The sequence below is a fragment of the Trichomonas vaginalis genome, chromosome II, assembly GCF_026262505.1.
Source record: "Trichomonas vaginalis G3 chromosome II, whole genome shotgun sequence".
NCBI classification, from domain to species: Eukaryota; Parabasalia; order Trichomonadida; family Trichomonadidae; genus Trichomonas; species Trichomonas vaginalis.
Genome location: NC_067204.1, coordinates 2,861,634 through 2,888,323, shown reverse-complemented (window position 1 = coordinate 2,888,323; position 26,690 = coordinate 2,861,634). Strand labels below are relative to the sequence as shown.

General features: G+C 34.5%; 7 protein-coding genes and 3 pseudogenes across 10 annotated transcripts, besides 3 other annotated features; 6 read left to right on the top strand and 4 right to left on the bottom strand.

Annotated features, from left to right (window-relative positions):
• Positions 1-2,756: 2,756 nt before the first annotated feature.
• Positions 2,757-4,033: a mobile genetic element.
• On the bottom strand, positions 2,837-3,938 carry TVAGG3_0475080 (annotated as a pseudogene). Its single transcript has one exon. A coding segment is annotated over exon 1 (1,102 nt).
• A 3,293-nt stretch (positions 4,034-7,326) lies between the features above and the next one.
• Positions 7,327-8,392, bottom strand: TVAGG3_0475060 (annotated as a pseudogene). Its single transcript has one exon. A coding segment is annotated over exon 1 (1,066 nt).
• A 64-nt stretch (positions 8,393-8,456) lies between these two features.
• On the bottom strand, positions 8,457-9,094 carry TVAGG3_0475050 (annotated as a pseudogene). The gene has a single exon. A coding segment is annotated over exon 1 (638 nt).
• A 1,915-nt stretch (positions 9,095-11,009) lies between these two features.
• Positions 11,010-11,669, top strand: TVAGG3_0475040 (Chain I 40s Ribosomal Protein S8; the record flags this gene model as incomplete). Its single annotated transcript, XM_001305420.2, has 1 exon — positions 11,021-11,614. One exon carries the CDS (start codon positions 11,021-11,023, stop codon positions 11,612-11,614), a length of 594 nt encoding a protein of 197 aa, XP_001305421.1.
• A 165-nt stretch (positions 11,670-11,834) lies between these two features.
• Positions 11,835-12,455, bottom strand: TVAGG3_0475030 (uncharacterized protein; the record flags this gene model as incomplete). The annotated part of the gene is made up of 1 exon (XM_001305419.2): positions 11,923-12,441. The coding sequence occupies one exon, from the start codon at positions 12,439-12,441 to the stop codon at positions 11,923-11,925; it is 519 nt and encodes a 172-aa protein (XP_001305420.1).
• Positions 12,456-12,507: 52 nt separating this feature from the next.
• TVAGG3_0475020 (dynein heavy chain binding) lies at positions 12,508-13,929 on the top strand (the record flags this gene model as incomplete). Its single annotated transcript, XM_001305418.1, has 1 exon — positions 12,508-13,875. The coding sequence occupies one exon, from the start codon at positions 12,508-12,510 to the stop codon at positions 13,873-13,875; it is 1,368 nt and encodes a 455-aa protein (XP_001305419.1).
• A 150-nt stretch (positions 13,930-14,079) lies between these two features.
• Positions 14,080-15,645, top strand: TVAGG3_0475010 (armadillo (ARM) repeat-containing protein family; the record flags this gene model as incomplete). The annotated part of the gene is made up of 1 exon (XM_001305417.1): positions 14,181-15,632. One exon carries the CDS (start codon positions 14,181-14,183, stop codon positions 15,630-15,632), a length of 1,452 nt encoding a protein of 483 aa, XP_001305418.1.
• A 328-nt stretch (positions 15,646-15,973) lies between these two features.
• Positions 15,974-17,428, top strand: TVAGG3_0475000 (protein phosphatase regulator protein; the record flags this gene model as incomplete). Its single annotated transcript, XM_001305416.1, has 1 exon — positions 15,974-17,428. One exon carries the CDS (start codon positions 15,974-15,976, stop codon positions 17,426-17,428), a length of 1,455 nt encoding a protein of 484 aa, XP_001305417.1.
• Positions 17,429-17,512: 84 nt separating this feature from the next.
• Positions 17,513-18,313: a mobile genetic element.
• A 611-nt stretch (positions 18,314-18,924) lies between these two features.
• On the top strand, positions 18,925-23,403 carry TVAGG3_0474980 (ankycorbin family; the record flags this gene model as incomplete). Its single annotated transcript, XM_001305415.1, has 1 exon — positions 18,950-23,383. One exon carries the CDS (start codon positions 18,950-18,952, stop codon positions 23,381-23,383), a length of 4,434 nt encoding a protein of 1,477 aa, XP_001305416.1.
• Positions 23,404-23,664: 261 nt separating this feature from the next.
• Positions 23,665-23,804: a mobile genetic element.
• Positions 23,805-24,690: 886 nt separating this feature from the next.
• Positions 24,691-25,021, top strand: TVAGG3_0474950 (protein of unknown function, DUF4106 family; the record flags this gene model as incomplete). Its single annotated transcript, XM_051235680.1, has 1 exon — positions 24,691-25,021. A coding segment is annotated over one exon (331 nt), but the record flags the coding sequence as incomplete, so codon positions are not given.
• Between the last annotated feature and the right edge of the window lie 1,669 nt (positions 25,022-26,690).

The window sequence follows — 26,690 nt, the reverse complement described above, 5'->3', positions numbered from 1 at the left end:
ACTGAGAAATATCTAATGTCATAAAATATGAGAACAAGTGGTTGTAAAAGTCAGATGTCAAAGTTTCTGCTAAGTCGTCAAAATATTCTGTATCTTGCATATGAGAATCTGACGTTCTGACAACTACATATCTTCTGTCAGAACTTTCTAACTTCATCGGAACAGTATTGTTTGAAACCATAATGAAGTTTGCAACATTCTCACAAACTCTTTTGGTCTTTATACTTTCTTTCAACAACTCCAACTTTGTCTGTTATAAGACTCTTCAAAGCATCTGAGTTCAAAACTTTTGTTGTATCTATACTTTGAAGTTCATTGCAAACTATAAGTTTCATATTCTCTATTGAGGAGTTAAACTTGCCACAGATGTTTTCTAAGTTTGTCATATTAGGGTTCGAATAGCCCTCTAACAGTTTGCACAAGATATCTGTAAAGAATGTGTTCTTACCTGTTCCTTGTTTTCCAATTATAATGAGAGCAGTTTCATTTTTAGCACTTGGATGTTGTAAGATGTTTGCAAACCAACATAAGATATACTCATAAACCTTTTCGTTTCCATTGCATATAATTTCTTTGACATGGTCTAACCAAGCTTCTATAATATTTTCTTTCCATTCTACTTGTTCGTATTTATATCCAGTGAAGATAGAATAGAAGTTTGGAGAAGGTGTATAGAACTTTATACCTCGAACTGAAAAATCTTCTAACTTTGACAATAAGATATCCCAAGCATCTAACATCTTCATGCCAACTTGTACGACTTTTATTTTCTTAAGTTTCTGTCTACATTTTGTTCTGAAACTATTGTCGCTTTAGGTTTGTTAAAGACTACATCCCATTCTTTCATAACATAACATTCTGGGGCAGAGTCGACATAAATGACTAAACGTTTCAAATTCTCGACTGCTTTGTTATAGTCTCGAAATGGACACATATTCTGATGCTTGGAAGTCATAAAATCTGAAACATCTATTCTGTACATTTTTATAAAAATAAAAAAAATATTTTTTTTTCTTGACTTTGTTGTTCCATTTGTTGCATTTGTTGTTCTTGAGCTATTTGTTGTTGAAGTTGTTCTTGTAATACATACTTTCACAGTTGCATCTTCCAATTCGAAACTTTCTGCCGTCATTGACAAATCATAGGACATAAATTTTACAGGAACAAAGTTTGCGTCAACTAAATGCAACGTTTATACTTGCCAAAGTGTTTGAGTTCACTAAGGTTGAAATTTGCATTCGATATGAACAATAGCAAACCAGCAGAGAAGTATTGTTATACGCATAGTATCTTTTGGTCATAATAGTTTCTGTCGACATTCGAAAACCTTTGAACCTAAGTTTTGAAACAATATATAAGATTGGTGTGCTTAATGTCAATGGATAGACATTCTTGTATGACACCTTTTCCTGTTATAGGAAACTGTTGGTAGTAAAAACCAGAAATAAGTTTTGTATTATAGCTCATATTGTTTATAGTAAACTCAGTCGGACATCCAACATAATGAAACCTGCTCTAGTTGCAGCACATGTTACACCTGTACTTAAAGTATTAAATAAGTCAACAAAACCTGTGTGGTATATCTGAGTAAGTATCTTCAAAGGAGTATTTTTTACCATTCACAACAATAAAGTCTTCTGGTGTCAAAAGAGCAAAACAGGCTTTAGTCGTCATTGTGTTTAAAGTTAGTTTACAATATCGTCTTGAGACTTTGTAAGTTTGTTGTTATAGAATTATTGACTCAGGGTTTTTAGTCGTAATAGTATAAACCATTATATCTTCTGCCATTTATATATATTTAAAAGTTTTTCTGAAAGTGAGAGAACTTCATCTAAACTTTACATGGCGTTTCTTGAAGTTCTCTGTCTAAGAAGTTCAAATATTTTGTAAAGACATAGAACTTTCCTTTGTCTACACGAACAAACAAAACAGGTCTTTCATATCGTTCAAAAGTGTGTAAAGTCCTTTACATGAAATAAAGTCTATATTATTTTTCTTCAAACATCTTTCAAGAAGTTTTGACATTTTTACTTAGCAAATAAATTTTAATGAAATGTTGTGTCGTCAAATATTTTTATAACGTCTGGGAAACTATACTTTAAGTTCAACGTTTCACCTCCTTTCATAACGTATATCTTGTCAATGACATTATATGAAACACCACAGCAACTAATGTCGGGTTCTATTTCTTTGATGTTTATATCGTCTGCCTCTGTCAAAAGTTCAATAGTTCTTTCAAAACTTCATGAGGTGCAATGACATATGAGTTCACTTTTACAGGTTGTGTTCGACCAAGTTTAACATATACCTAAAGCTTGACAAATCTTCTCCTGAGTTTGAAGTTGTCTTTAAGTTGTTGGTAGTCATTTCGAATATCTGCAACAGAACTTAAGTCTCTGCTAACTTCAGGATATGTTGGTTGTTCTTTTACAGGAACAATTGCTATACCATCTTCGTCTTCGTATGGTTTCCCCACTTCAACATCTCTGTCTTTGACATTGACAATAACACTTTGACTGTTTGTTTGAGTTGGTGAATTTAACTTCACATGCCACCGCCATTAAACCTTTGAAACACTTACGCTTCTATTTTTCGGAAATGACATTTTCTTAGAATAAAAAGATGGACGTATTCGAGTATCTCTCGAATTGAAGCAGAACAAAGTTTACACACACAAACAATACAAATACATTGACAGAAAGTTTTACACAAACAATGGTAATGTTATAGAATAGCAATATTTGCTGAACTAAATATAGGGTGTCCAAGGTGTGTTTAGCACAAACCTGAATACTGCGAATAGAAATAAACAAGTTTACATATATATAAAGTTTATTTAAATATAATCACCATTGGATTCAATCACGCGTTCGAGCGATCGATCCAGGCTTGAAAGACACGCTTTAAATCATCATGAGAAAATTGCTCAAATTGCTCTCTTACAAAATTTTAAGATCATCTGGACTCGCGAATTCGCGTCTTCAGCTCTCTTTTTTAGCGTGCCGAATAAATAAAAGTCAGAGGGTGCAATATCAGGTGAATAATTGGGTTTGGAACAACTTTGACATTGTTTCCACCAAGTAATTCATTACCTTATGACTTGTGAACTCTTGAATTATCAAAATGAATTGCAAACTTTGTTTTTGTTGTTTGGATTTCTCAAACTCATCAGAATTGATAATTTGAGTAAGAACATTGTCAATTAGATACTGAGCATCATCGTATTAGGTTTTTGAAGAATAGCAATTGCGATGATGCCATTCACGCCCCAAACCGACAACATCATCATTGGTGTGTCAATTTTTTTCTTCGGAAATGTTTGCGGATTTTCATCCTTCGGGATCCACATGATTTTGGCTTCTGTTGCATATTGAAACCAAACTCGTCCCCTGTTACTAAAAGCGAAACTTCTTGGATTGATACGCACGCAATAGAGAGAGAGCTCTTTCGAAGATTGGACTCTAGATTTTTTTTTGAACTGAATTAAGGTTGTGCGGAACCCAACGTGTATACGCTAGTTTAGTTCAAATAATTGTGCAGATAATAACTGACTGTTGTAATGGTATCTTTGTCATCTCCTCTATCCTTTGAGTGATGCTCTTGGGTATTCATCTAGCGCTTGAAGAATTGCTTTGATTTTTTCTTTGATCCGGCGATTTTTGTCAATTTTTATGATGGGCGCCTTTTTGTTCATGAAGTATACATCCTAACATGATACGTTACAGTGGAATAGCTAGGAGCATCCATACCGAAGCATTTACCAATGTCTCGTAGATTTTTTACAGTCTTTGCATTTTTTGCAAGAGCGAGGATGTTTTCTTTATGATCATTAAAAAATGAAAAAAATCCGCCAAAATTTCCCGCGAAACCGCTCTTGTCTCAAAATTCATTTTATATCCCGGCATGGCGCCAAAATACAACTTACTCATCATATACATTATTTCATATTTTTTATTATATATTTATAATCAGCATATATCTCCTTTAATAGTCTCATATAGAGCCTGTGCTAAACGCACCTTTGGACACCCTATATTTCATAAAGCAAAGAAAGTTGGTATAACTGAAATGGTGAAAGTTCTTGAAGCAGACAAAAATAACTTCAAAACTTACAGATATTTCTAAAGGTAAGTTTTCTTACAATATTATGTCAAAACTGGCGTACTGTCAATATTTGACGGAGAGTCAGTTCAAGAACAACTTACTGACCTGCTGCCAAAATCTGCTCGATGGAAGCTGTCGTTATGCCAATCTGAGGAGCCCCAGCAGGTTTCATCGAACGAATCTTCAAAAGAGCATCTTCCGTGAAAAGTGCTATTGGTTTTGTAAACTCTTTGCTCTCAGTTCATCTGGACCGTCTCTGTCACCAGTATATTGTATTTTACAGTACCAACAGTTGAAATACCACCCATAAAGTCTTCTGAGTCAGCAAATGGAATGCCAAGCCAAAGTTTGAACGGTCTCCATTTGTATATTGAGTTTTTGACCTCCTGTATGAGTCCATACTTTCACATATGGCATAATAGAACTTTGCATTTCAGGGTTAATGGTTGTTGTGAAGTTGTGTTAAAGTTCATAGCATCTAATGTAAGTTGTATGACCTCATATCCTCAACTGTAGAATATTCTTCTCTTGGATAATATTTGCCATCTATGTTTATATGATATTTAATACCGGGTTGTAGAAACAAGAATAGATTTATATGTTCGTCTGAACAGTACAAACATAGTATCTGCATGTTCATTGCAGTTGTTAAAGCAATATCTGTTCTTGCACCTGGGTCAGCACTTGGTTTCCAACTTCACCTGCAAAGTCTTTGACAGATATTTGGTGTATAGGGAACATAAGTGGAACTGCAATATATTTGGCAGCTAAAGCATTTGAAATATCTGGGTCCAACATATAGACTCAAGTCTGCTTCTATTCTCTTGCATTCAAACTTTTCGCATGTAAACTTAACTGGGTCCCAAGCAGTTCCAGCAGCATTGAAATAATAGTTTACTTCATTGTTGAAGTTTGAGAAACCAAAGTCTAAGTCAACTTGTCTTTGCAAAAGTCACAGAACTTGGCTCCACCAGTTCCAGCTACAGTAATGCTGAATGGGTCTTGTGTTGGTGCAATGACTAAGTTATTTTTGCTTGGAGTAAGTTCAATAGAAATTTTCCTGCCCAGTTTGGCAAGTATCTTAAAAACCTGAAGATGAGGAAAGATGACAAAGGAACTCTAAGTTTCAGTTTTACTTTAGTGGCAGCATTTCCATCTGAACCAGAAAGGTTAACATAAACTCCTGGAACGTTAGGGTCAAGTCTTCTTATTTTCTCAATATTTGCATACTGGTCTGTTTGTTCTCTAGCTTGTGGTGTACTGAGTTTCTCAAAGCGAACCATTCAGTTTGCCCATGTTACTGTTTGAACTAAGTCAGAGTTAGAAATATCTATATCCCATGAAAACTTCTGGAGCATATTGGTATCCGACATAGAAAATTCCATTGCAACCTTTCTTGTCAGAACACTGGCAAAGGTTTTATTTCAATGTCTTGTTCCACGTATAAGAATGAGTTGTCAATAGAAATAATATGAAACCTGTCGCAAGCAATATCTACTGTTGTTGAAGAACCTTCTCCAAACTCACCTACGTTTCCATAAGAAACAGCAGTTGTATATTGTAAGTTCCAGGAACTATTTCTGACCTTCTAATGGCATTGTCGCATTCGTTATACCATTCGGAACATTTCCGTTCATGGCATCCAAAACTGTTGGCGTTATATTCTGACGGCCGTACATTTCATATGGTAAAAATATAGAATAGTTGGATTATTGTGTCATAATTGTTTCGTACCAAGCTTTACTTTCTTCCTGACTGAGTTTTTAACTCTTCTTTTCCTTCATTGCCACTACTTTCACTAGATTGAAGTTACTTCTTCACTACTTCACTTTGTTCTACTCTTCTTCTTTTGGTGTCGCTTTTGGTAACTTGCCCTCTGCTTCAAGTTTTGCATCTTGCCTCATGTTCACCTAGTATGTTGTAAATTTCCATGTCCTTTTTGCCTTTGGGCTCTGGTCGCCCATCTCAGGTAACCTATATCCTAGAAAGATTTGTCATAGTTTGTATTTGAGTCTTCGCGTATTGTTTGCATGACTCTTTCCTGAGTTTTCCGGTTCAAGCTCTTCAAACAGAGCTTGTCCATATGGAATAAGCTCGTTTCCAAATATATGTTTTTGTAGCCATTCTGGTTTTCTTTCCATGTACCAATAATATCTTTTGTGAATGGGAAAGCTTTTACCCAACGTTTCAGGCTTGCGTCATTTATTTCTGTAGTTGGTTTTATTTTGTCAAGGAACATGTTTTTCAATACTAACATTTCATTTGGTACTGTCCATTTGAGTTTTCTTAAATATTCATCCTTCTCGGTTCATTGTCTGCAAAGTAAGTTTTTTATGACATTTTGCAAACTTTCGTTTTGCAAGGTCATGTACAATAGGTTCTCTTCCTTCTCTATCCCTAACTTTCTTTCTAAACTCTTCACCAAATATACATCTTTATGGTTCTGTGTAGTTCTTTGAGATAAATGTTTTAGAAGTCAGGTGTTATATTTCATCAGCCATGTTCATTTCATACTGGTTCAAAATATTGCATCTTTCATATCTTTCAATGGCATTAAAGCGCGCTGAAAATACCAGCTATATCTGGTTCACATTCACTTCCATTGCGTCTACAACTTCTTGGAATTGAGGTTGTAAGTTTATGAACCACCTATCCGGATTAGCTTTATGACCCCATCTATTGTAGTTCCATAGTCTGCAAAACAAAAGTAGGTTTGTTTCCATATTGTTAGGTTCTGAATGAACTTTAAACAATGTTCATTTCTACTATGTTTTGGTGAAATTTAACCTTTTATTTTCACCGAGTTCAGCCAAAGATTGAACGTTATATGGTCGTAAGTAAAAAGGATTGTTGTATTTGCGTACACTTTCTTCAGTTCTTCCATTCTATGCTGAATATTTTCATCTGATGTGGAGTCTTTTGTATGTCGGCGAAACATTTTTCGATATTCTTCTACTATGTCAGCCGAATTTTCTTAGACTCTTGGAAAGATTCCATATTCTCCTCATACACTTGTTGAGGGTCAAGATTTTTCGGCTGTTCCAAATCTTCATCTAGTTCTGTGAAGTTAGTTTCCAAAGGAGGGACTTGTTTGTTTCCTTCAGGCTCTTCTAGCTGTTGTTGCTGAACTATTTTCCATGTCTGGTTGTATCTGAACTTCTTCCTGTGGAGTTCTTGTACCTCATCTGCTGGCATTTCATATATTCCGAGACCGTTTTTAACAAGTTCCCTATTTAAGTCATCCGCATTCATAACCCTTTCTTCTTTCGTTCCGTCTCTATTTTACGCGTTTCATGAAGATAGTTGAATTATCATTTATCTCTGACACCAAATATCTCGGAGTAAATTCAGTCATGTCATTTGGATGATATGCTATTAAATCATATCCCTTAGCGAGCTTGTATTTTCCAGGTTTGAAATTATATCCCATTTGGTGCTGAACCATAAAGCTAAATAGGTTCGGGTCAGTATTTCCTTCCTTGAACTTTCTAATAGCTTCTTTATATCTGTCACTAAAGTCAAGAGTATCTGGGTAACCATAATTTTCCTTAAGCATTTTTAAGAATTCTTGGTTTCCTTGTTCTCTACTTCTTTTATGTCCTTGCTCTGTTTGTGGTTGTTGCTGTGCAGTGTTTTGAACTGTTGGTTGTGGTGCAGTGTTTTGAACTGTTGGTTGTTGTGTTGGTTTTGGTGCATGCCTGTGTCTGTGTCCATGTGACGATGTAAATGTTTTAGGTAGTCCTGGTGCAGGTGCTTCTCTTGGAGGGTTTGGTGGTATATAAGTTCCACTAGCTAGTATATAAGTTCCACCAGCTGGTATATAAGTTCCACCAGCTGGCACATATGTTCCATCTGCAGCATAATGTCCTACCTGACTTTTCGTTTTTAAGAAAGCATTTACTAGGTCTGTTTTGGTCTGTTGTAACTCTTTTTCTTGACTTTCCACAACAGTTGCTCTAACGGCGTCATAGGCACTTTGAACCGCCTGTCTCGTTGCTGCATCTGTTATTTTCGTCATATTTTGTGCTACTTCTCTTAACTCGTTGTCGAAACCTTCAGACTTCAGTTTCTTTCCAGATGAGAAGTCGTTCACTAGTTTCACCTTACTATGAAGAGCTTCGAAGGCGTTCTTAAAGTCAGCATTCATTAAAGCTTCATTTGAACTGTCTTCATCCGCTTGTATTTTTGTCCTTATTGACCCTATAAGTTGGGCTGCTTTAGCGTTGGCTTGGGCATCTAACCAGTCATTATTAGCTTTTATATATGCGCTTTTCATTGCCTTTTGCATGGCTGCGTCGTTATTTTTACTTTCTTGTGCTAAGTTTTCATACTGTACGGTTTGGTTTTGCAACTGTAAAAGTTTTTCTGCCTTTACATTTGCTTCAACTTCTTTTTTATACTCATCGCTATCCATATATGTCTTCAGGGCTTTTTGTTTATTTCTTCATCTTTCAGTACTTTATATTGAGTAGTATGGTTTTTCAAATTTATAACATCTTGTTCCATTTTTGCTACTTCTGCTGCTTTTTCTGACACTTTTTTCGCATATTCCTCTGTACTTAGTTCTTTCAGTTGTTCTTCTTTCTTCTTTTTCTCTATGTTTAACTCATTGAGTTTCTTTGTGTGTCTGTCATATTCTAGTTTCTTTTCGTTTTCACTTATTTGTTTCTGTATGTCTATGTTTGACTTTTTGACATCTGTTATTTGATTTTTGAGTGAACTCAAATTCATTTGACTTTGAGGGTTATAAGCTGTTCCGTCTGCAGCTCCACCATAGCCTGCCATTTTCGCTAAAAAGTGCCGCTCTTAAACCTCCACTCTGTGCACCAATAACTCGGTTTAAAAGCATAGGGTTGCTTGACATTTGTTGCAACATAGTGGGGTCATTCATAATTTGTTGTTGCAACTGTTGTTGTGGTGTCAGTTTTACTATTGGATGTTTCAATGCTCTCTTCCTCTTACGTATATTCTTACGTAGCTTACGTGGCATTTTAAGTGAAGTAAAAAACGGTTTTTGACAGATGTTTATATGACACTTTTTGTTCAGCACAAAAAACTACTCGGTCAAAGTGTTGTCAGTTTTGTAAAATAACGGTCCTATCTTGTTTTAAAATGGAGAAAAGGCTTCTCAAAGTATACTTCCTTGGAACGCCCGTAACTTTTCCTGTAGCGACGATAGACCCTTACTTGTCCGGACAAAGTTATACTAAACATCTTCAGGGCTAGAGGGCACGAAGTGCCTGGAGGCCCCACTACCTTTTTTTTTTTTAATATTGTGTCGCTATCATATAAATATACTATTTCTAAATTAAAAATAAAAAAAGTACTATTTAATGATGAAATTGCAAATAATATCAATATATATATTCATGCTGATATATTTTGGGAACAGATTGGCAATCACATAAATAGGATTGTGTTAGTTTGTCATGGATATAAAACAAATTTTCGAGCTAATTGAGCGAATTTAAATCACAAACACTTATATTTTCTATTACAAGGTATATTTGTAATATACAACCAGTAAATAGCTTTCTCTAACTTTTACCAGCTTAGATGATAGCAAATTAGATACGAATTTCATGACCCCTCACCAAATTCCACTAAAACATATACAAATAAAAGTACTAAGTGGGTATCATCTAACCCTAGAATTATAGCTCCTAGGACTCATCCTAGATGGTAGTTCTGGAAAAACACCTGGTTTTTGGAGTTGCAAAAGTTAAAAAAATCGAAGTCATTTTTGAAAAAAATAAATGAGATATTAATTTTTGTAATATATTCCATTGAGCTGTACATGATACATGCCCCTATGTTTAATGGCAAACGAAATTCAGTACTTTATGAAAGCACGTTAAAGAAAAATCATTTAAATATTTTATAAAAATTTGATCAAAATAATATGTTATATATATAAAAATTACCAAAATCTCACTTTTTGAGTTAGCCGTTAAAATTTCAAATGACAAAAAGTGTCTTGATTAATTCACAAAATTTGAACTTTATCTAAATAATGTTGTTATCACATATTTTCAAAAATGTTCTGACAAAATTTAATTGAATGCCAACCGCCTAATCAGCTCATATCGTACGTCTTATTTAAACACAGCCCAATCCAGACGTTTACCGATGCGATGATAAAGGACACATCGTCATCCCGAGGAAGAAGCCACGCTTGCACAATGAGATGATAACTTCATTTCATAAGTGCCAAGAAGTCCGTCAGGAGTACCCCACCCCGCTGATACAAAAGGATGCAGTCGCGGAGGTGTCCCCCAATTCAATCACAATTTTCGACAACTTAGGAGATTTTATAGATAACGAGTTCTTTAGTTCATTTGAACCGTTCTACTGTGATCTCTGATTCGGTTTATCATTGATTATTACCTTTTTAACCCTTTTAATACTATTTAGTATTTTTTATTGGTTTAGTGTTATCCATCTGAAAAAACACTATTTCCGGTTATATTAAACTCTCAATTCAATAACTTTTTCTTTTTTTTTATTCTCAATCTTAGAATTTCTGACCTGTTACATGTAAATATTTCAGATTCATATTCAATTTGCACGATTATTAACAAATATACAATTTCGTTATTGTCTAGCAATTGAATTGCTGATTTAATTTTTGTTCTCTTGGAGATTTCTTATTCATTTTTTTGCATATATCATTAATTTTCTCGAGTCATTAATGCCAAAGCCATTTATAGTAATACAATGATGTTACCATAGGGAATTGCTATGATAAATCTATTTCATTTCTTGTGATATTTTTCAACCATTCATCCTGCATATCTTTGAACGAGAAATATCATATTTTCAATACAATGGACCTATTTATACAATCCAATCACAAGTCTTCAATAGGGTCTAAAAATAATCGTCATGTGGCGGTTTTGGTCCTCCTTTTCGAAAAATGGGTATCACTCGTATGGGAGACCTTAAGCACACAAAGTCCGGCGCTCGCCAAGTCGCCTGGCGTAAGAAACGTAACTTCCTTGCTGGCCGTCCATCCGCCCAGACACGTATCGGTGAGAAGAGAATCCACGCCGTCCGCGTACGTGGTGGCAACCTCAAGATGCGTGCCCTCCGTCTCGAAACAGGCACATTCGCTTGGGCTTCTGAGAACTGCACACGTAAGACACGTATCCTTAACGTTACATATCACCCAGCTGACAACGATCTTGTCCGCACAAACACACTTGCTCGTGGCTCTGTCGTTTCCATCGATGCTGCCCCATTCAAGCAGTGGTACGAACGCCAATTCGGCAAGGCCCTCGGCAAGTCCCAATATGTCAAGCCAGAGAAGGTCACAGACAAGATGACACAGCGCTGGGCTGCTAACAAGGATGGTGGTGTTGTTGCCCCAGAACTTGTCGCTGAATTCGACCAGGGTCGTCTTCTTGCTGTCATCACATCCCGCCCAGGTCAGTGCGGCCGTGCTGATGGCTACATCCTTGAAGGTGAAGAACTCGCTTTCTACTCCGACAAGATCGCTAAGAAGAAATAAATAAAAGAGAATTAAGGATTATTCCTTATTTATTGACTTACAAATACCAAAAAAATTCTTTTTCATCTCATATTATTCGGTAATACTTTTCTACAATTCATAACGAAGTGGATTTCAGATTTCAAAATTATTCTATTCTCTTTTTTCAATTTCATAATAAAATCTTGCATTTTGCCAGCATTGTTTAATAAATTCGCAGCATGTGTTTCGATGAATCAAGAAAATATATCCGATAAATATAAATTTACTCCGAAATGAAGGATAAGAATATGTGTAACATATATAATAAAATCCAAAACAAATACCGTTTAGTATGGGTTCGATGGATAAAGCTTTTCTACCAATGCCATATTTGGCGCTGGAGGTATTGGTGGAGACTCTTGTTCAACATTATCGTCAAGAAAATGCTTTGTATCATTAATCATGTTTTTCATTTGTTCAGTTTTTTCACTGAAAATACTTTTTTCTACTGGTAAATCAAGTACTGAACATATCGCAGTGTATAATAAATCTAAGATATCCTGTCTGCAAGCAACAGCGATACAATCCTTTTGAAAATGCAAAGCTAAATACTTAGTCTTTGTATCATCATTTGCAGTTTCTTCTTTAATTTCGGTAATTCCTTGATATATCTGGTCACCCTGTATTTCAATGTTCTTACTATTTTCAGGAGATATCCTGATTTTAGTCTGGATTGCGTTTTTCCATTTATTTGTTTTTGTTCCATCCTTTAAGAATGCAACTTCATTCCAAGACATTGCTTGGGATATAATATAACGCTTGGCATAAAACTGTGGATCTTGGAACGAATCAAAACCCTTTTTCATATTTTGTAATTTTTTTTGTAAAAAAATTGACAAATAAAGTGAATTATTAATAAAAAAGTGACAAAAATGGAGACTGAATTACAAAAACAACTGGAAGAGCTCCGAAGCCGCCATCAGGAAATGATTGATCGGAGAATGGCGGAACTCGAAGCTATTAAAGAACTATCAGTTCAGGCCGAATTTTCAAATTCAAATATTCCAATAAGTCCTGTTAAGCAAACAAAGAAAGTTCTTTTATCCATGACTTCTCCAAGCGAAACTGTAGAATTTGCTCCTAAGGATTCTGCACAAATTAAAAAGGTTGCGATTTCTACACAAATTGAAAATCAAATTCCTATTAATGATGACCAGCAGAAACCTCAATCATATTACGATCAAACTACTGTACTGGAACTAGACCAAAACTCAGTTTCTTTTGAAAATATTAATAACACAGATTCAGAAGTAAACGAAACTATCAATATTGAAACATCAAACACATCAGAATTTCGCAAAATATGGAGCGAGCCGGCAGTTGTTCGCTATGTTGCTTCAGATTGTTGTTGGAAAGGTCATGAATTTTACGTATCTTATAAGACAAATCTAAAAGACAAGCTCGGTTTTATTCTCAAGCGCGACATCAACAATATTTCGCAGTCAGTTCGTTACGATTGCCCAACACAACCAACATGCATCGCAATGGTCCCACATTCATCAGATTGCTTTGTTGTTGGTGGAAATACAGGACTTATTTACCTATACGATACTCGCGAGAAGCAAAATCCAATTGCTCAAAGCCAAAGATGGAATAAATGCCATTGTTCACAGATTGTTGGACTTATTTTTGTTAAAGATCGTAATTTACTATCAGTTGCCGCCGATGGAAGTGTTTACATGTGGGATATTGATGCCTTGGCCTCTCCATTAGATACAGATTTACATATGTCGAGATACAAGCTTCAAGGTGCTAGACCAACCTGCGTAACATATACAGATATAGGTAATATCCTAATCGGATCCGAGGATGGCTCAGTTATCTCCAAAGGAAAGACGAAAAATGAAGAAACAAAAATTCAGCAATATGATGGAATGATTACTTCCATCGATTTTAGACCAGGATCGAAAGGCCAGAGGAGCGCATATTGCATAACAACACTTGACGGTGTCGTTGAAGTCCGTTCTGATAGCAAATCCCTTAAAAAGATTGTTTCATTGACGGAATCATACGTTTCATGCTGTTGGCAGCCTAATCCAAGGCTTTGTTTTGCTGCATGCAGGTCAGATGGGTTCGTTACTCTCGTAGATGTCCTTGAAGACTCAAATGCAGAACTAAATGTGAATTTAGATTCTATTGCCACATGTTGTAAATTCTCGAACGATGGAAAATATTTGTTTGTTGGTACAATTGATTCCAATTCACATATCCTTTCTTGTCCTATTACTGTTTCTGTTTGATTTTATTTTTATTTTTATTATTTATCTATAAACTATTTATTATTCTATTCTTACATATATAATCATTTCATCAAAGTACTTTGTCATTTTTCACCAAAGTTACATTGAATTTAGGTACTATTAGTTAGAAACATAGGATATAAGTAAACTTATTTTCCTATGTAATGTCACCCCATCGTTTTTCTTCCTCATTATTGAGATAAGCTTTATCAAAATTTTGAATAAGAGATTTTAAATTGTAAGTACATTCTATTTTATTTAAAAAAATATTATGGATTTCTATCGTCTTTAAAGCACCCTTAAAAATGGCGTTTATATTGAAATGGGTTAGAGGAATGATATATAAGGACGACAAAGATAATACCAAAGAAGCAACAGTAGTTAACATACCAAATGAAAAAGATATTTTACTCGAAGAAGCTTTTCATGACTCAATGAAAAAACTATTAAACATCTCACAATTGGAAGGAGATGATTATTTTGATAAATTGAAAAAGATTACATCATTAAATGAATCCGAAATTGATCCATCGGCATTCATTTCTTCTGGTGTTGTTCAAGTATTAGTTGAATATTTGTTCAAAAATGAACTTAAAGTTCGTTCTAAAGTTTTATCAATATTATCAGATCTATGTGTGTACAAAGAAATAGCACAAGTTCTCGGCCAACCAGAAATTGCTGAATGTTTAATTGAAATTGCTACAAACAAAGAAAGACCAAATAAAGATGCCTATAATACAATTTATATTTTACAACATATAATATCTTACATAACTGATGATGATATTGTAGATTCATTTCCAGTTGAAGAATTTTGTAATTTTCCTCGTCCATCGATTGCAACTACATATTTCGCGAATTTATTGGCATCACATCCAAATTCTAAGAATTATGATAGGATACTACTATATATTAACAAGTATTCAATTTTCGATCCAATCGTAGTGCATAATATACATGATTTCTTGAAAGTTATCATACCAATATATCCTGAACGAATATATTCTTTAGTCGATCCTTGCACAGGTAAATTCCCAGTAAGTTTTCTACAAGATTATCTTAATTCTATACCATACTTTGATTATGAAGGATATTCCAACTTATTTACCATTCTTCATGAACCATTGGTCCAGCAATTCAATGATCGCCCAGAAATATTCCGACTTCTTATAAAAACAAAACAAATTGAAAATGCATATGACATATTCTTTGACGAAGAAAGTGAAGAAGATTACAGACGCAATTCTATCAGATTTATTGAAGACTGTCTCATCAACAACTGTTTACGTGGCCATGCGCTGGAATTCATTAATTATGATATTTTCGATAAATTTATTGACAGTATTGAAAACTCCTCTAGTAATATCAAATCATCCTTGTTCAATATAATATTATATTGCCTTGATTATCATGGCTTTGACTCATTTGTTGAAGCCGTTCACAGAGGAATTCTTAAATTTATTGATGATATAATCGGAACCAATACGAAACTAGCAGTAACATTCATTGAAAACATTTTGAAAAATTATACTGACTATAATCGCGAAGAACAAATCAGAGAACACATCGACAATACAAAAATTATCAATGATTTGGAAGATGCATATCAACAATCTAATAATGAAGAAGAGTCAAAAATTATAGATGAATTCTTAAATAAATATAAACAATCTAGTTGTTCTTCGAATGACTCGCCTCCTTCCAACAATTTCGACTTGCATTGTGTGCATTACGTAAATGATTTAGTCTCTTTTTAATTCTTATACTCACATGAAATCTTATGAATTAAACTTATTTTTTTTTAACTTTCATCATTTTTACTTTTTATATTTAGGAAATTTGTTTTAAGATTTTGTATTTTGACAATATGGTCATCGTAAATTACATTTCTAAGCATAGGGGGAGGCAGATTTTATGATTTTCAGATTCTAGATGGCAATTTCAAGTTTTTGAAAACAAATTTCGTTTCCGTTGTAATTATCAACAATCTAAAAATGCCGTTCAAACGATGCAATTATAAAATCCGAAATCATCAAGAATTAAATTGCGTCATGTAAAGAACGAAGAAAAAAAAAGTTTATAAAATTTTACAAATTTTATGCTTTATAGAACCGCAAAAGGACCTCAGTTCTCTCAGTCCAAATCGGCACTTCAGATAAGGGGTTCCCTGAATACTTCTTCGATACGCAATAGTTCTATGCGCATTTTTCCACAGTTAAAATCTCCAACAAAATCACCTAAACAAAGCTTAAAACCACTTGTTGAAAGTAAATATGAACTTGATGATGTTGACTTTTCTGAAATAAACATTGATATTGCGCCACCACTCACACAAAATGCAAATCTTGACTTAATTGATATGAACAACTTAATAGAATCAGTTCAAGAACCATTTGAATACAAACTGTACTGTCATGCTCCGGAGAGTACTGGAGTTACTTCAGAAAAAACTTTTTTAATTTCAAAACTTTATGAACAAGTACTTAAAAATCCATTAATTTCAACATCGGACGATGTACTGACCAAAATATTTGCGATTGCTGACCAAAACATTCGATATAAACTATCGAGCGTTAATGAATTTTTATTTATCTCAGATTACCCAGTTTACTTCATGTTAACAGGTATTGAATACATCAGAATCTGGTATGCGATCATTGAGACATACCTTCAGAAGTTTTCATTCACTTTCAACGAAAATTACTGGAAATACCTTATTGAGAGATTTAAATCACCAGTAAAGGACGAACAGAACTTAGCGAGAGACACACTACTTCTTTTCTTCAAAAAATTTCAAGATCAACGCGATTTCATCATTGATGAAATAAATCACATTTTTAAAAGCTACAAAGAGAAAGTTCTTCAACATTTCGTTGTTCAACCTGCTCTACAGTTCCTTGTTACCATTCTGAGTCAATTAAATCAAATTCCTTCGATCTTTTTTGCTCAATCTCGTGTAATCGTTTTTCCTCTTTTTATTACCCCCAGAGTTGAAGAATTCTTCGATGTACTTTCGAAATACAGTGATCTCTTCACGAAAAAAGACTCTACGACCACGTTATTTTATATCAGATACTTATTGAAGCATTGGCCGATCACAGATTCCCACAAACATATTATTTTCCTCAACGAACTCCATGTCATCCTGTTCTCATTGAATCCGACCTTTTTCCCAACAATATGCGTTCCAGTTTGTTCAAAACTGTTCCTGTCCGTCCAATCGTCCAACGCTAAGGTTTGTACGACCGCATTTAGCATTTTAGGTGACGAAGGATTCCTCTCCATGCTAATAAAAACGGTCGGATTTATTCCTACAGATTTAGAACGTTCTATTTCAACAGCGAGTTCATCATGGTCCGAGGAAGTTAAAAAGGCTGCTCAGAGTGCTCATGATATTCTATTAACTATTAAATCCAAGGCAGAACAACCTCAACAATCAGATTTTGTCCAAAAATGGAAGAAAGTTGCAAGATTTGCTAACAAGAATTACCATAATGAATTTTCTGATTTCGATAATGTAATGTCTCATTATTCTTTCGATTTTTCACTTTAATTTTTATTTATTTGTTATTTTTATATTAAAACTTATGTTTGTATCTTATCACGGCATATGAATTTCAAAAGTGGCATTGCGATTGGCAAACCCAAATTTTAGCTAAAAGTGACAGGGGAAAAAAACGTTTAGTATTAAAAAAAAGACCGATGAGAGCTTCGTTCGAAATATAGAGGGAACTGAGAATGCGCAACCATTCTCAGGGAATATTGGATGCTATTCCCGTTCCCTCTGTATGGAAAATTGAGGTTTTCAAAGGGAATTAAAATAATATCAAATTTATACTAATTTACTTCAAAATACAAAAGTATTTGACAGCTAAAATTAGTTACTTTAGCAAGCCTATCAATACCCTTTTACGATTATTGCTACTTTTTCGAAATAAAAGTAAAAACAAATTTATACTAATTTACTTCAAAATACAAAAGTATTTGACAGCTAAAATTAGTTACTTTAGCAAGCCTATCAATACCCTTTTACGATTATTGCTACTTTTTCGAAATAAAATAAATTTATTATCAAAAACCTTTTTTTTCTTAGTAAAAATAAACGAAATTTTTTACCTTATGAACTTTTGATGGAAATATGCAAATTTAAAATAATAAAGAAAGCCGCGAGCGAAGCGATCGGCTTAGTTCGAAGATTTTGATTCAAATCTTTGCTGATCTGTAATTCGCGGAAGCCGCGAGCGAATCGAGCGGCTTAGGTCTAAGATTTTGATTCAAATCTTTGCTTATATTCCTTAAATTCTTTATGAAACTCGCAACAGTTCCATAAAAAATTTTAAATTCTAAACTGTCGAAATTACCGATTGGTAATCACACCCTTCACGGGTGTGTCGCCTTTTTACAGGCGTGTCACTTTTAGCTAAAATTACCCCTACTCTGATTATTATTTGATTTTCTGATTTTTACTACAAATAACCTAAAAATGATTCAAGGTTAATTCTACATCAATAATATCCCCCGTTTGTTGATAAAAAAATCTGCTAGCTAAAAAAAACGGTTAATTTCACTCAAAAAATGGCAACTCTGGTAGTTTTGGGTACCACCCCCATCTAAAATGAGCATTTTTTTGACACTCGAGGTTGATTCCAGACTTCAATATGAGCAATTGATTCATATATGTGATCCCTTGAATCAATGCTGTATGAAATAATTACATACGTAATGGATTCTTCATTTGGGTATTGGATATTAATCTGTGAACTGGCACTTATGATTAAAAATATAAATTATTACCATTGAATGGAATTTCAGATGCTAATTCATTGTACAGTACAAGAACAAGATATATAATATCCATTCAAGATCAACACAATGACTAATCTTCTAATGTTTACCAATTTAATCGATTATTTTGACATCGTTTGCCAAACAACATTTGAATCAAAAAATAATCGTTCATCATAGATGCTATTTCGTTTTACTGTTGCAAATATCAAAAAATAATTTTTGTGATATGATGGAAATTTTTTCCAAAATTCAATACCGATTTTTTTTTCCAAAATTATAAATTTTAATGTGGGGAGGTTGGGGCTCAGGTCAAAGTCTAACCAGGATGATATCTGGGACTGTACCGACATTAGCACGCCGTCCAAATTCACTTTCTTATCAAGGTTTCGTAGGTCGTGCAAATAATGCTGCAAATCGCGACCCAATCAATAAAATTCTATCATCTTTAGATTACAATTCAATTTTATCATTATATGATTCATCTGGTCCGACTTCAAGCTTAAGAAATAGGCCAAGTATGAATACTTTTGGAATGGGACGAGGTGATAGAGAAATCTCATCTAATTTTACATTTTATCCACCCGAAGACATATTAAGCACCGAATTACCATCAAGTTTAGAATTTATTAACGAAATCCAACAAATCTTTCTTAATTACGATAGAAACAACTCAGAACAGACTCACAAACTCGTTGAATTCATCGAAACATGCATTTACACAGGTTTAAGAGAATTTGCAACAAATATCTTCATTAGACCACAAAAAGTCAAAGATTATGTATACTTATACTCTCAGCTATCCAAGAATGTTAAGATTATCGCACGCCATTACTTCTGTTGCACTCCAGTTTTTTCACAATTTCTTATCTCGGAAGGAGTCCTTCCCGACTTCGAAGCGAGGCAGCTATCAGCAAATCTACCTAATGCGATGTCTCAAAGCTACTTAAACGTGTTTTCTGAGCTAATAAACGGGGCAAATTGCCAAGAGCTCAAACGGATCGAAAAAGAGATCATTGAAACATTCATTGATGATGATCCAGACAGATTGATCGAAATTACGTCAAAATCTGACTTCAAATTAGATACAGAGATGCTTGATGGAAAAAGAGCAGTTACATTGATACATTTGGCCGCAATGTACGGCGCTGTTAATTGTTTTAAGTATTTGTTGATGAATAATCCAAAATTAGAAGAAATTGCAAATTTTGCCGTTGTTGGTGGAAATAAAGAGATTATAAGAATACTCATGCAATCAGGAGTCAAGTTCGATCAGTCTGCAATCACAGCTTTGTATTTCCGAAGAGATGAATTATTTGATTGGATAAAATCCGAATTTTCTGAAGAAACTCAAGATGATCCGAATAATATCGCATATGCAATAACAGATACATTGTCAATAAGAGCTATTTACGCTTTAACTTTGACAAACGAACTTATTATTTCGAATGACTGGTTATCTGCGTTCGTTTTAGATAGAATGGTCGATTGGTGCAGGGAATTATCAAAGAACTGCATGTTTTTGAACTCTTTGTTCTTTACTTTGACAGATGAAGAAATTCTTAACAATTTACTTGAGAAAACAACTAATTCTTACTTCGGAATGTTGTTTGCTGAAGCTGTTAAGACAGGTTACGCATTCCATCTCCGAGTTTTAGTTCATCATCTGAATTTTGACTTTTTTGAAATGGAAAAGGGCATGTTGAACTCAATAAAGAAGAAATTCCCAGACATTCATGATGAAATACAAGCTATAACTCATGCTGTTGTCTCTCCAGAGAAAGCTTATCTTATTTTCACTCATGGACTGCCAATTAGTGAAGATATGGCCTTCGAAGTAATGAAGTATTGCATAAAGGTTAACGACGCGTTCTCTTTTATGTCTCTTGCTGACAAATTTCAAAATATTAATTTATCAATTGAACAATTGATCGAATTACTCCAACTTTCATCTATTACATGGCTATATGTTGCATCAGAAGTCTCCACAAGGCAGCTCGATCCATCCGTTTACGTTCTTTTAGTCAGATATTACTATTCTTCTATTGATAATAGTCTTCTTCCACCGAAAATCGCCGACATCATTCTCAAAAGTCCAGAGTTGATGGAAAAACTCACTCCTTATGACTGTATCAACTTGTTTATGATGGTTCGAGAGGAAATTCAGGACTTTTCTCCACTGATTTCGCTTTTTAAGAAGTTTAAGTTCATCACTGAAGACAATCCTATTACAAATGGCCAGCCAATCAGCGATATAAGGACAATTATTCTAAATTCTCCAAGAATTAACGAATTGATCCAAGAAGACATCGAAGGATTCGTTAATGTCATACCATCCAACCCAGTATTCCTCAAGAAAGTCGTTGGAATCGAAGTTTCAAAAGAATTTTTCGATAAAGTTCTTTTCATTTTCATTAAGTTCTTCGGAATAACCACAGCAGATTCCCTATATTGTAAGATGAAATTCTACGAGGAAAGCCAAGCTCCGCCAGAAACGCAAAAAATCCAAAAATTATACTTCAATTTCCTCACAAATCCAGTTAACAAGAAGCATATTAACATCAAGGAACTCTGTAAGTCAAGACTCAACGCTTCTTTCATCAAATTACTGGAATATTCCGATGAAGAATTTCAATATCTCAAAAATGTTGATTTCATGAAGGGCCAGTTGATGCACAATCCAAAGAATGCAAGATTCTTTACCATTCCACAGATATTAAAGAATCCAAATCCTCATGAAATCGTAAATGCTTTATTAAGTATTCCTTTGACTCCAGAACAGATTCCTTTGATCGAGAACTCGAACTTTATGAACATTTCGGAACGAGTTTTCGCCAAACGTACATCAGCAAAAATGAAAAATTTATATCGAAAAGTTTTCATAAGAGATGAGATCTGTAATGGCTTCACAACACGTACACTCCTTACTCACCTCTTGGCAACAAGCGTTTTCGATGAAATTTACTGCAAAATGCTGAATTCCCTTCTTTCTAGGAATTTAACGGCCAAAGAGAAAGCAGATATCTTTATCAGCATCCCAACAGAAAAGAAAGCTATCGATTACGTACTTTCTCGAAGAGATACGATCAATAATTCCTGTTTAATCATATATTCCATAAGAATAGGAAGTCAGCTTGTAGAGAAAGGTACTCCTATCGAAGATTCTTACTTCATCCAGATGTTCTGTACACGAGAGAAGATTAATTATGAAAATTTGTTCGAATACAAAGTTTCTAGATCGGCTATTGCCAATGCATTGATGAGAGCGATCGAAAGCAAGAACATCGATGCCATGAACTTCTTGATATCCAAAGGAACACCAGTTAATATTATCATTCACTCAGTCACTCCTCTTCAAACAGCTATTGGTAGCCAATTTGTCGAAGGTGTAAAGGTTCTTCTGAGTCGTGGTGCTTCCATTGGCTTCAACGGACTTCGAACATCTGCTAAAGCAGCAGAATCTTCTCAAAATTTGGAGATTGTGAAGCTTATTTGCAGCAGAGCCGATGTCCAATACGAATCGCACTTCGAAAGCATCAGATCCATCCATATACCTGTCTCACAAAAGTCTGTAGAAGTCAATCAAGATATGGATATCTTCAAACTTGTCAATTTTCCACCAAAAAGTGACTTTGACGATATAAAAAGTGACAGTCTACGAATTGACAACATCTTTGACTTCACAGTTGGCATTGATTTCCGGGAAGTTCTTACAGGACACAAAAATATTTCAGAAATCAAGAATTTTGTTGAAGGATCATTGAAAATCTGCAAAACATATGATTTGGCATTTAAGATCATTACTATGTTCACTCCTTATGATCTTCGAACACTTGAGCCATTCCTTCCTTTCCATATTAATCGAATCAACAAAATTCCACCTGAAATTAAAAACGAAATTTGGGGAATCATCGAAAATTTCATTTCTAAGAGCTCACCAACATTCAAAGCTGTTTATTCTGTCATCACAGGCAAAGATCTCATTGAACCAATTCCAAACCTTTCTTCTTTACTCTTCATTGCAACAAGAATTGGAAATTTGTCAATTCTTCAGTCACTTTTTGACAAAGGAGCAGATATTAATAGTGTTGAAGGATATTATCAACTCTTTTCACCAGCATTGGAAGCAATTGGTAAAGACAGATCAGATATCCTTGAATTGTTCATTGCAAACAAATTAAATGTTGATCAAATATATTCAACAGATAATTTCACATTGATCAATGCATCAATTGAATATAATTCAGTGAAATGCTTTGATCTTTTGATCGACAAAGTTTGTCTTCAACATGTTGTTGTTCAAACACCGATGATGGCTGCGTTGAAATTATTCGAACAAACGATGAATGATTATTTCATCAACAAACTTCTTGATAAAATTGATATCGAACATGAACTCATTGTTGATGAATCATTCGAATACTTTTTGGAGTTTCGTTCAGGAAAAATCACTGAATTTCAATATTTGGGTGAAGAAAGACCTGCATTCACAATCAACCAAAATGTAAACAATCCATTTGGTGGTCGGTTCCGAAATCTTGTCAATCAGAATGACCAACGAATTGAAGAAGACATCAACAACTCAGACATTGTTCAGAAGAAGCTTGCATACGATCTGTTCTCTCGTTCGCATTTCAAAGGTTTCGACACAGGAAAACAGCGCTATATTGAAGATATCACACCAGAAGAAGAACTTATGAATGAATATAATAATACTTTGTAAAAAATTATTTTTATTTTTTATCTTTTTTATATTTTTTTCCCAGGAATTTTTTCAAAGTTCTAATCAAGAAATGAAAAAGCAAACTGCATTTCTAAGAGTTTTTAAATTCTTATCCGCAATCTGAATGCCTATTCAGGAATTTCAAGAATAAATAAAGATTTATTTGGATTCAATTTCAGAATGGACTTTTGAATGTCTACCATATTTAAATCGGAAAGTTTATTAACAAATTTAGCTTTCTCTTCATATCACATCATTTTCATAAAGAATTAATTCCTTAAGGGTGCCCTATAGACGATAGACCACCCTCAGAAAAGCACTTTTAAGGCTATTATATTGAGAACTAGAATCCGGATAATCCATTCATTCGAGTTCTAATAAGGTTAATTTTGTGATGTTTACATTATCGTTATAGGGCACCCTTAAGCTATGAAAATGTTCCTATTTCTATTTATGCTAAAATGATTCAATAAAATTGACCATTAAAAGTTCAAAGATATGAACCTCTTGAAGAATGTAAAAATTTATATTTGATACGCTATGCAATGAACCTTAAATTAGCAAATTTTTTAAAAATTTTTGAAAATAATATAAGATAATTGTTGAATGAAAATATTCATGATTAATTAAAAAAAAAAAAAAAAAAAAAAAAAAAAAAAAAAAAGGGAGTGGGGCTTCCAGGCACTTCGTGCCTTCTAGCCCTGAGGATGAATGAGTATAATGAAGTTTTTTTTTCTTGGGGGATGGCTTCCAGGCACTTCGTGCCTTCTAGCCCCCGAAGATGTTTAGTATAAATGAAGTTTTTATTCGGAGGGCTTCCAGGCGCGTTACGCCCTGAAGATGTTTAGTATAAATGAAGTTTTTATTCGGAAAATTGTTAGTCTTCTTGGTCGAAAACATTATATAATGTTTCACTTTTCACAAATTATATATGTTTTCATGTTTTGTCAAGACTTCTTCGTAAATGTTTTGTCAAGACTTCTTCGTAAATGTTTTGTCAAGACTTCTTCGTAAATGTTTTGTCAAGACTTCTTCGTAAATGTTTTGTCAAGACTTCTTCGTAAATGTTTTGTCAAGACTTCTTCGTAAAATCAGACAAAAATAATGTTTAGGGTAGAAGGTTAGATATAACCTCTTTTCTAACCTCTTTTCTACCCTCTTGAATTTGTCAAGATTTCTTCGTCATAGGCACGGAGATAGGACGGTTATTTTACAAAACTGACAACACTTTGACCGAGTAGTTTTTTGTGCTGAACAAAAGTGTCATATAAACATCTGTCAAAAGCCGCTTTTTAACTTCACTTAAAATGCCACGTAAGCTACGTAAGAATATACGTAAGAGGAAGAGAGCATTGAAACATCCAATAGTAAGACTAACACCACAACAACAGTTGCAACAACAAATGCTGAATGACCCCACTATGTTGCAACAAATGTCAAGCAATCCTATGCTTTTAAACCGAGTTGTTGGTGCACAGAGTGGAGGTTTAAGAGCGGCACTTTTAGCGAAAATGGCAGGCTATGGTGGAGCTGCAGACGGAACAGCCTATAACCCTCAAAGTCAAATGAATTTGAGTTCACTCAAAAATCAAATAACAGATGTCAAAAAGTCAAACATAGACATACAGAAGCAAATAGGTGAAAACGAAAAGAAACTAGAATATGACAGACACACAAAGAAACTCAATGAGTTAAACGTAGAGAAAAAAGAAAGAAGAACAACTGAAAGAACTAAGTACAGAGGAATATGCGAAAAAAGTGTCAGAAAAAGCAGCAGAAGTAGCAAAAATGGAACAAGATGTCATAAATTTGAAAAACCATACTACTCAATATAAAGTACTGAAAGATGAAGAGATAAAACAAAAAGCCCTGAAGACATATATGGATAGCGATGAGTATAAAAAAGAAGTTGAAGCAAATGTAAAGGCAGAAAAACTTTTACAGTTGCAAAACACAAACCGTACAGTATGAAACTTAGCACAAGAAAGTAAAAATAACGACGCAGCCATGCAAAAGGCAATGAAAAGCGCAGAATATATAAAAGCTAATAATGACTGGTTAGATGCCCAAGCCAACGCCAAAGCAGCCCAACTTATAGGGTCAATAAGGACAAAAATACAAGCGGATGAAGACAGTTCAAATGAAGCTTTAATGAATGCTGACTTTAAGAACGCCTTCGAAGCTCTTCATAGTAAGGTGAAACTAGTGAACGACTTCTCATCTGGAAAGAAACTGAAGTCTGAAGGTTTCGACAAAGAGTTAAGAGAAGTAGCACAAAATATGACGAAAATAACAGATGCAGCAACGAGACAGGCAGTTCAAAGTGCCTATGACGCCGTTAGAGCAACTGTTGTGGAAAGTCAAGAAAAAGAGTTACAACAGACCAAAACAGACCTAGTAAATGCTTTCTTAAAAACGAAAAGTCAGTAGGACATTACGCTGCAGATGGAACATATGTGCCAGCTGGTGGAACTTATATACCACCAAACCCTCCAAGAGAAGCACCTGCACCAGGACTACCTAGAAACATTACATCGTCACATGGACACAGACACAGGCATGCACCAAACCCAACACAACAACCAACAGTTCAAAATCCAGCACAACAGCCACCTCCACAACCAACAGTTCAAAACCCTGCACAACAACAACCACAAACAGAGCAAGGACATAAAAGAAGTAGAGAACAAGGAAACCAAGAATTCTTAAAAATGCTTAAAGAAGAGTGTGGTTTCCCAGATAGTATTGACTTTAGTGACAGATATAAAGAAGCTATTGGAAAGTTCAAGGATGGAAATACTGACCCGAACCTATTTAGTTTATGGCTCAGCACCAAACAGCGATATAATCTCAAACCTGGAAAAAAGCTCGCTAAGGGATATGATTTAATAGCATATCATCCAAATACATGGATGAATTTACTCCGAGATATTTGATGTCGAGAGCTAAATGACAATTCAACTTTCGTCATGAAACGCGTAAAAAATAGAGACGGAACGAAAGAACAAAAGCTTATGAATGCGGATGACGTAGATAGGGAAATTGTTGAAAACGGTCTCGGAATATATGAAATGCCAGCAGATGAGGTACAAGAAACTCCACAGGAAGAAGTTCAGATACAACCAGACATGGAAGAAATAGTTCAGCAACAACAGCTAGAAGAGCCTGAAGGAAACGAACAAGTCCTTCCTTTGGAAACTAACTTCACAGAACTAGATGAAGATTTGGAACAGCCGAAAAATCTTGACCCTCAACAAGAGTATGCGGAGAATATGGAATATTTCCAAAGAGTCTAAAAAAAATTCGG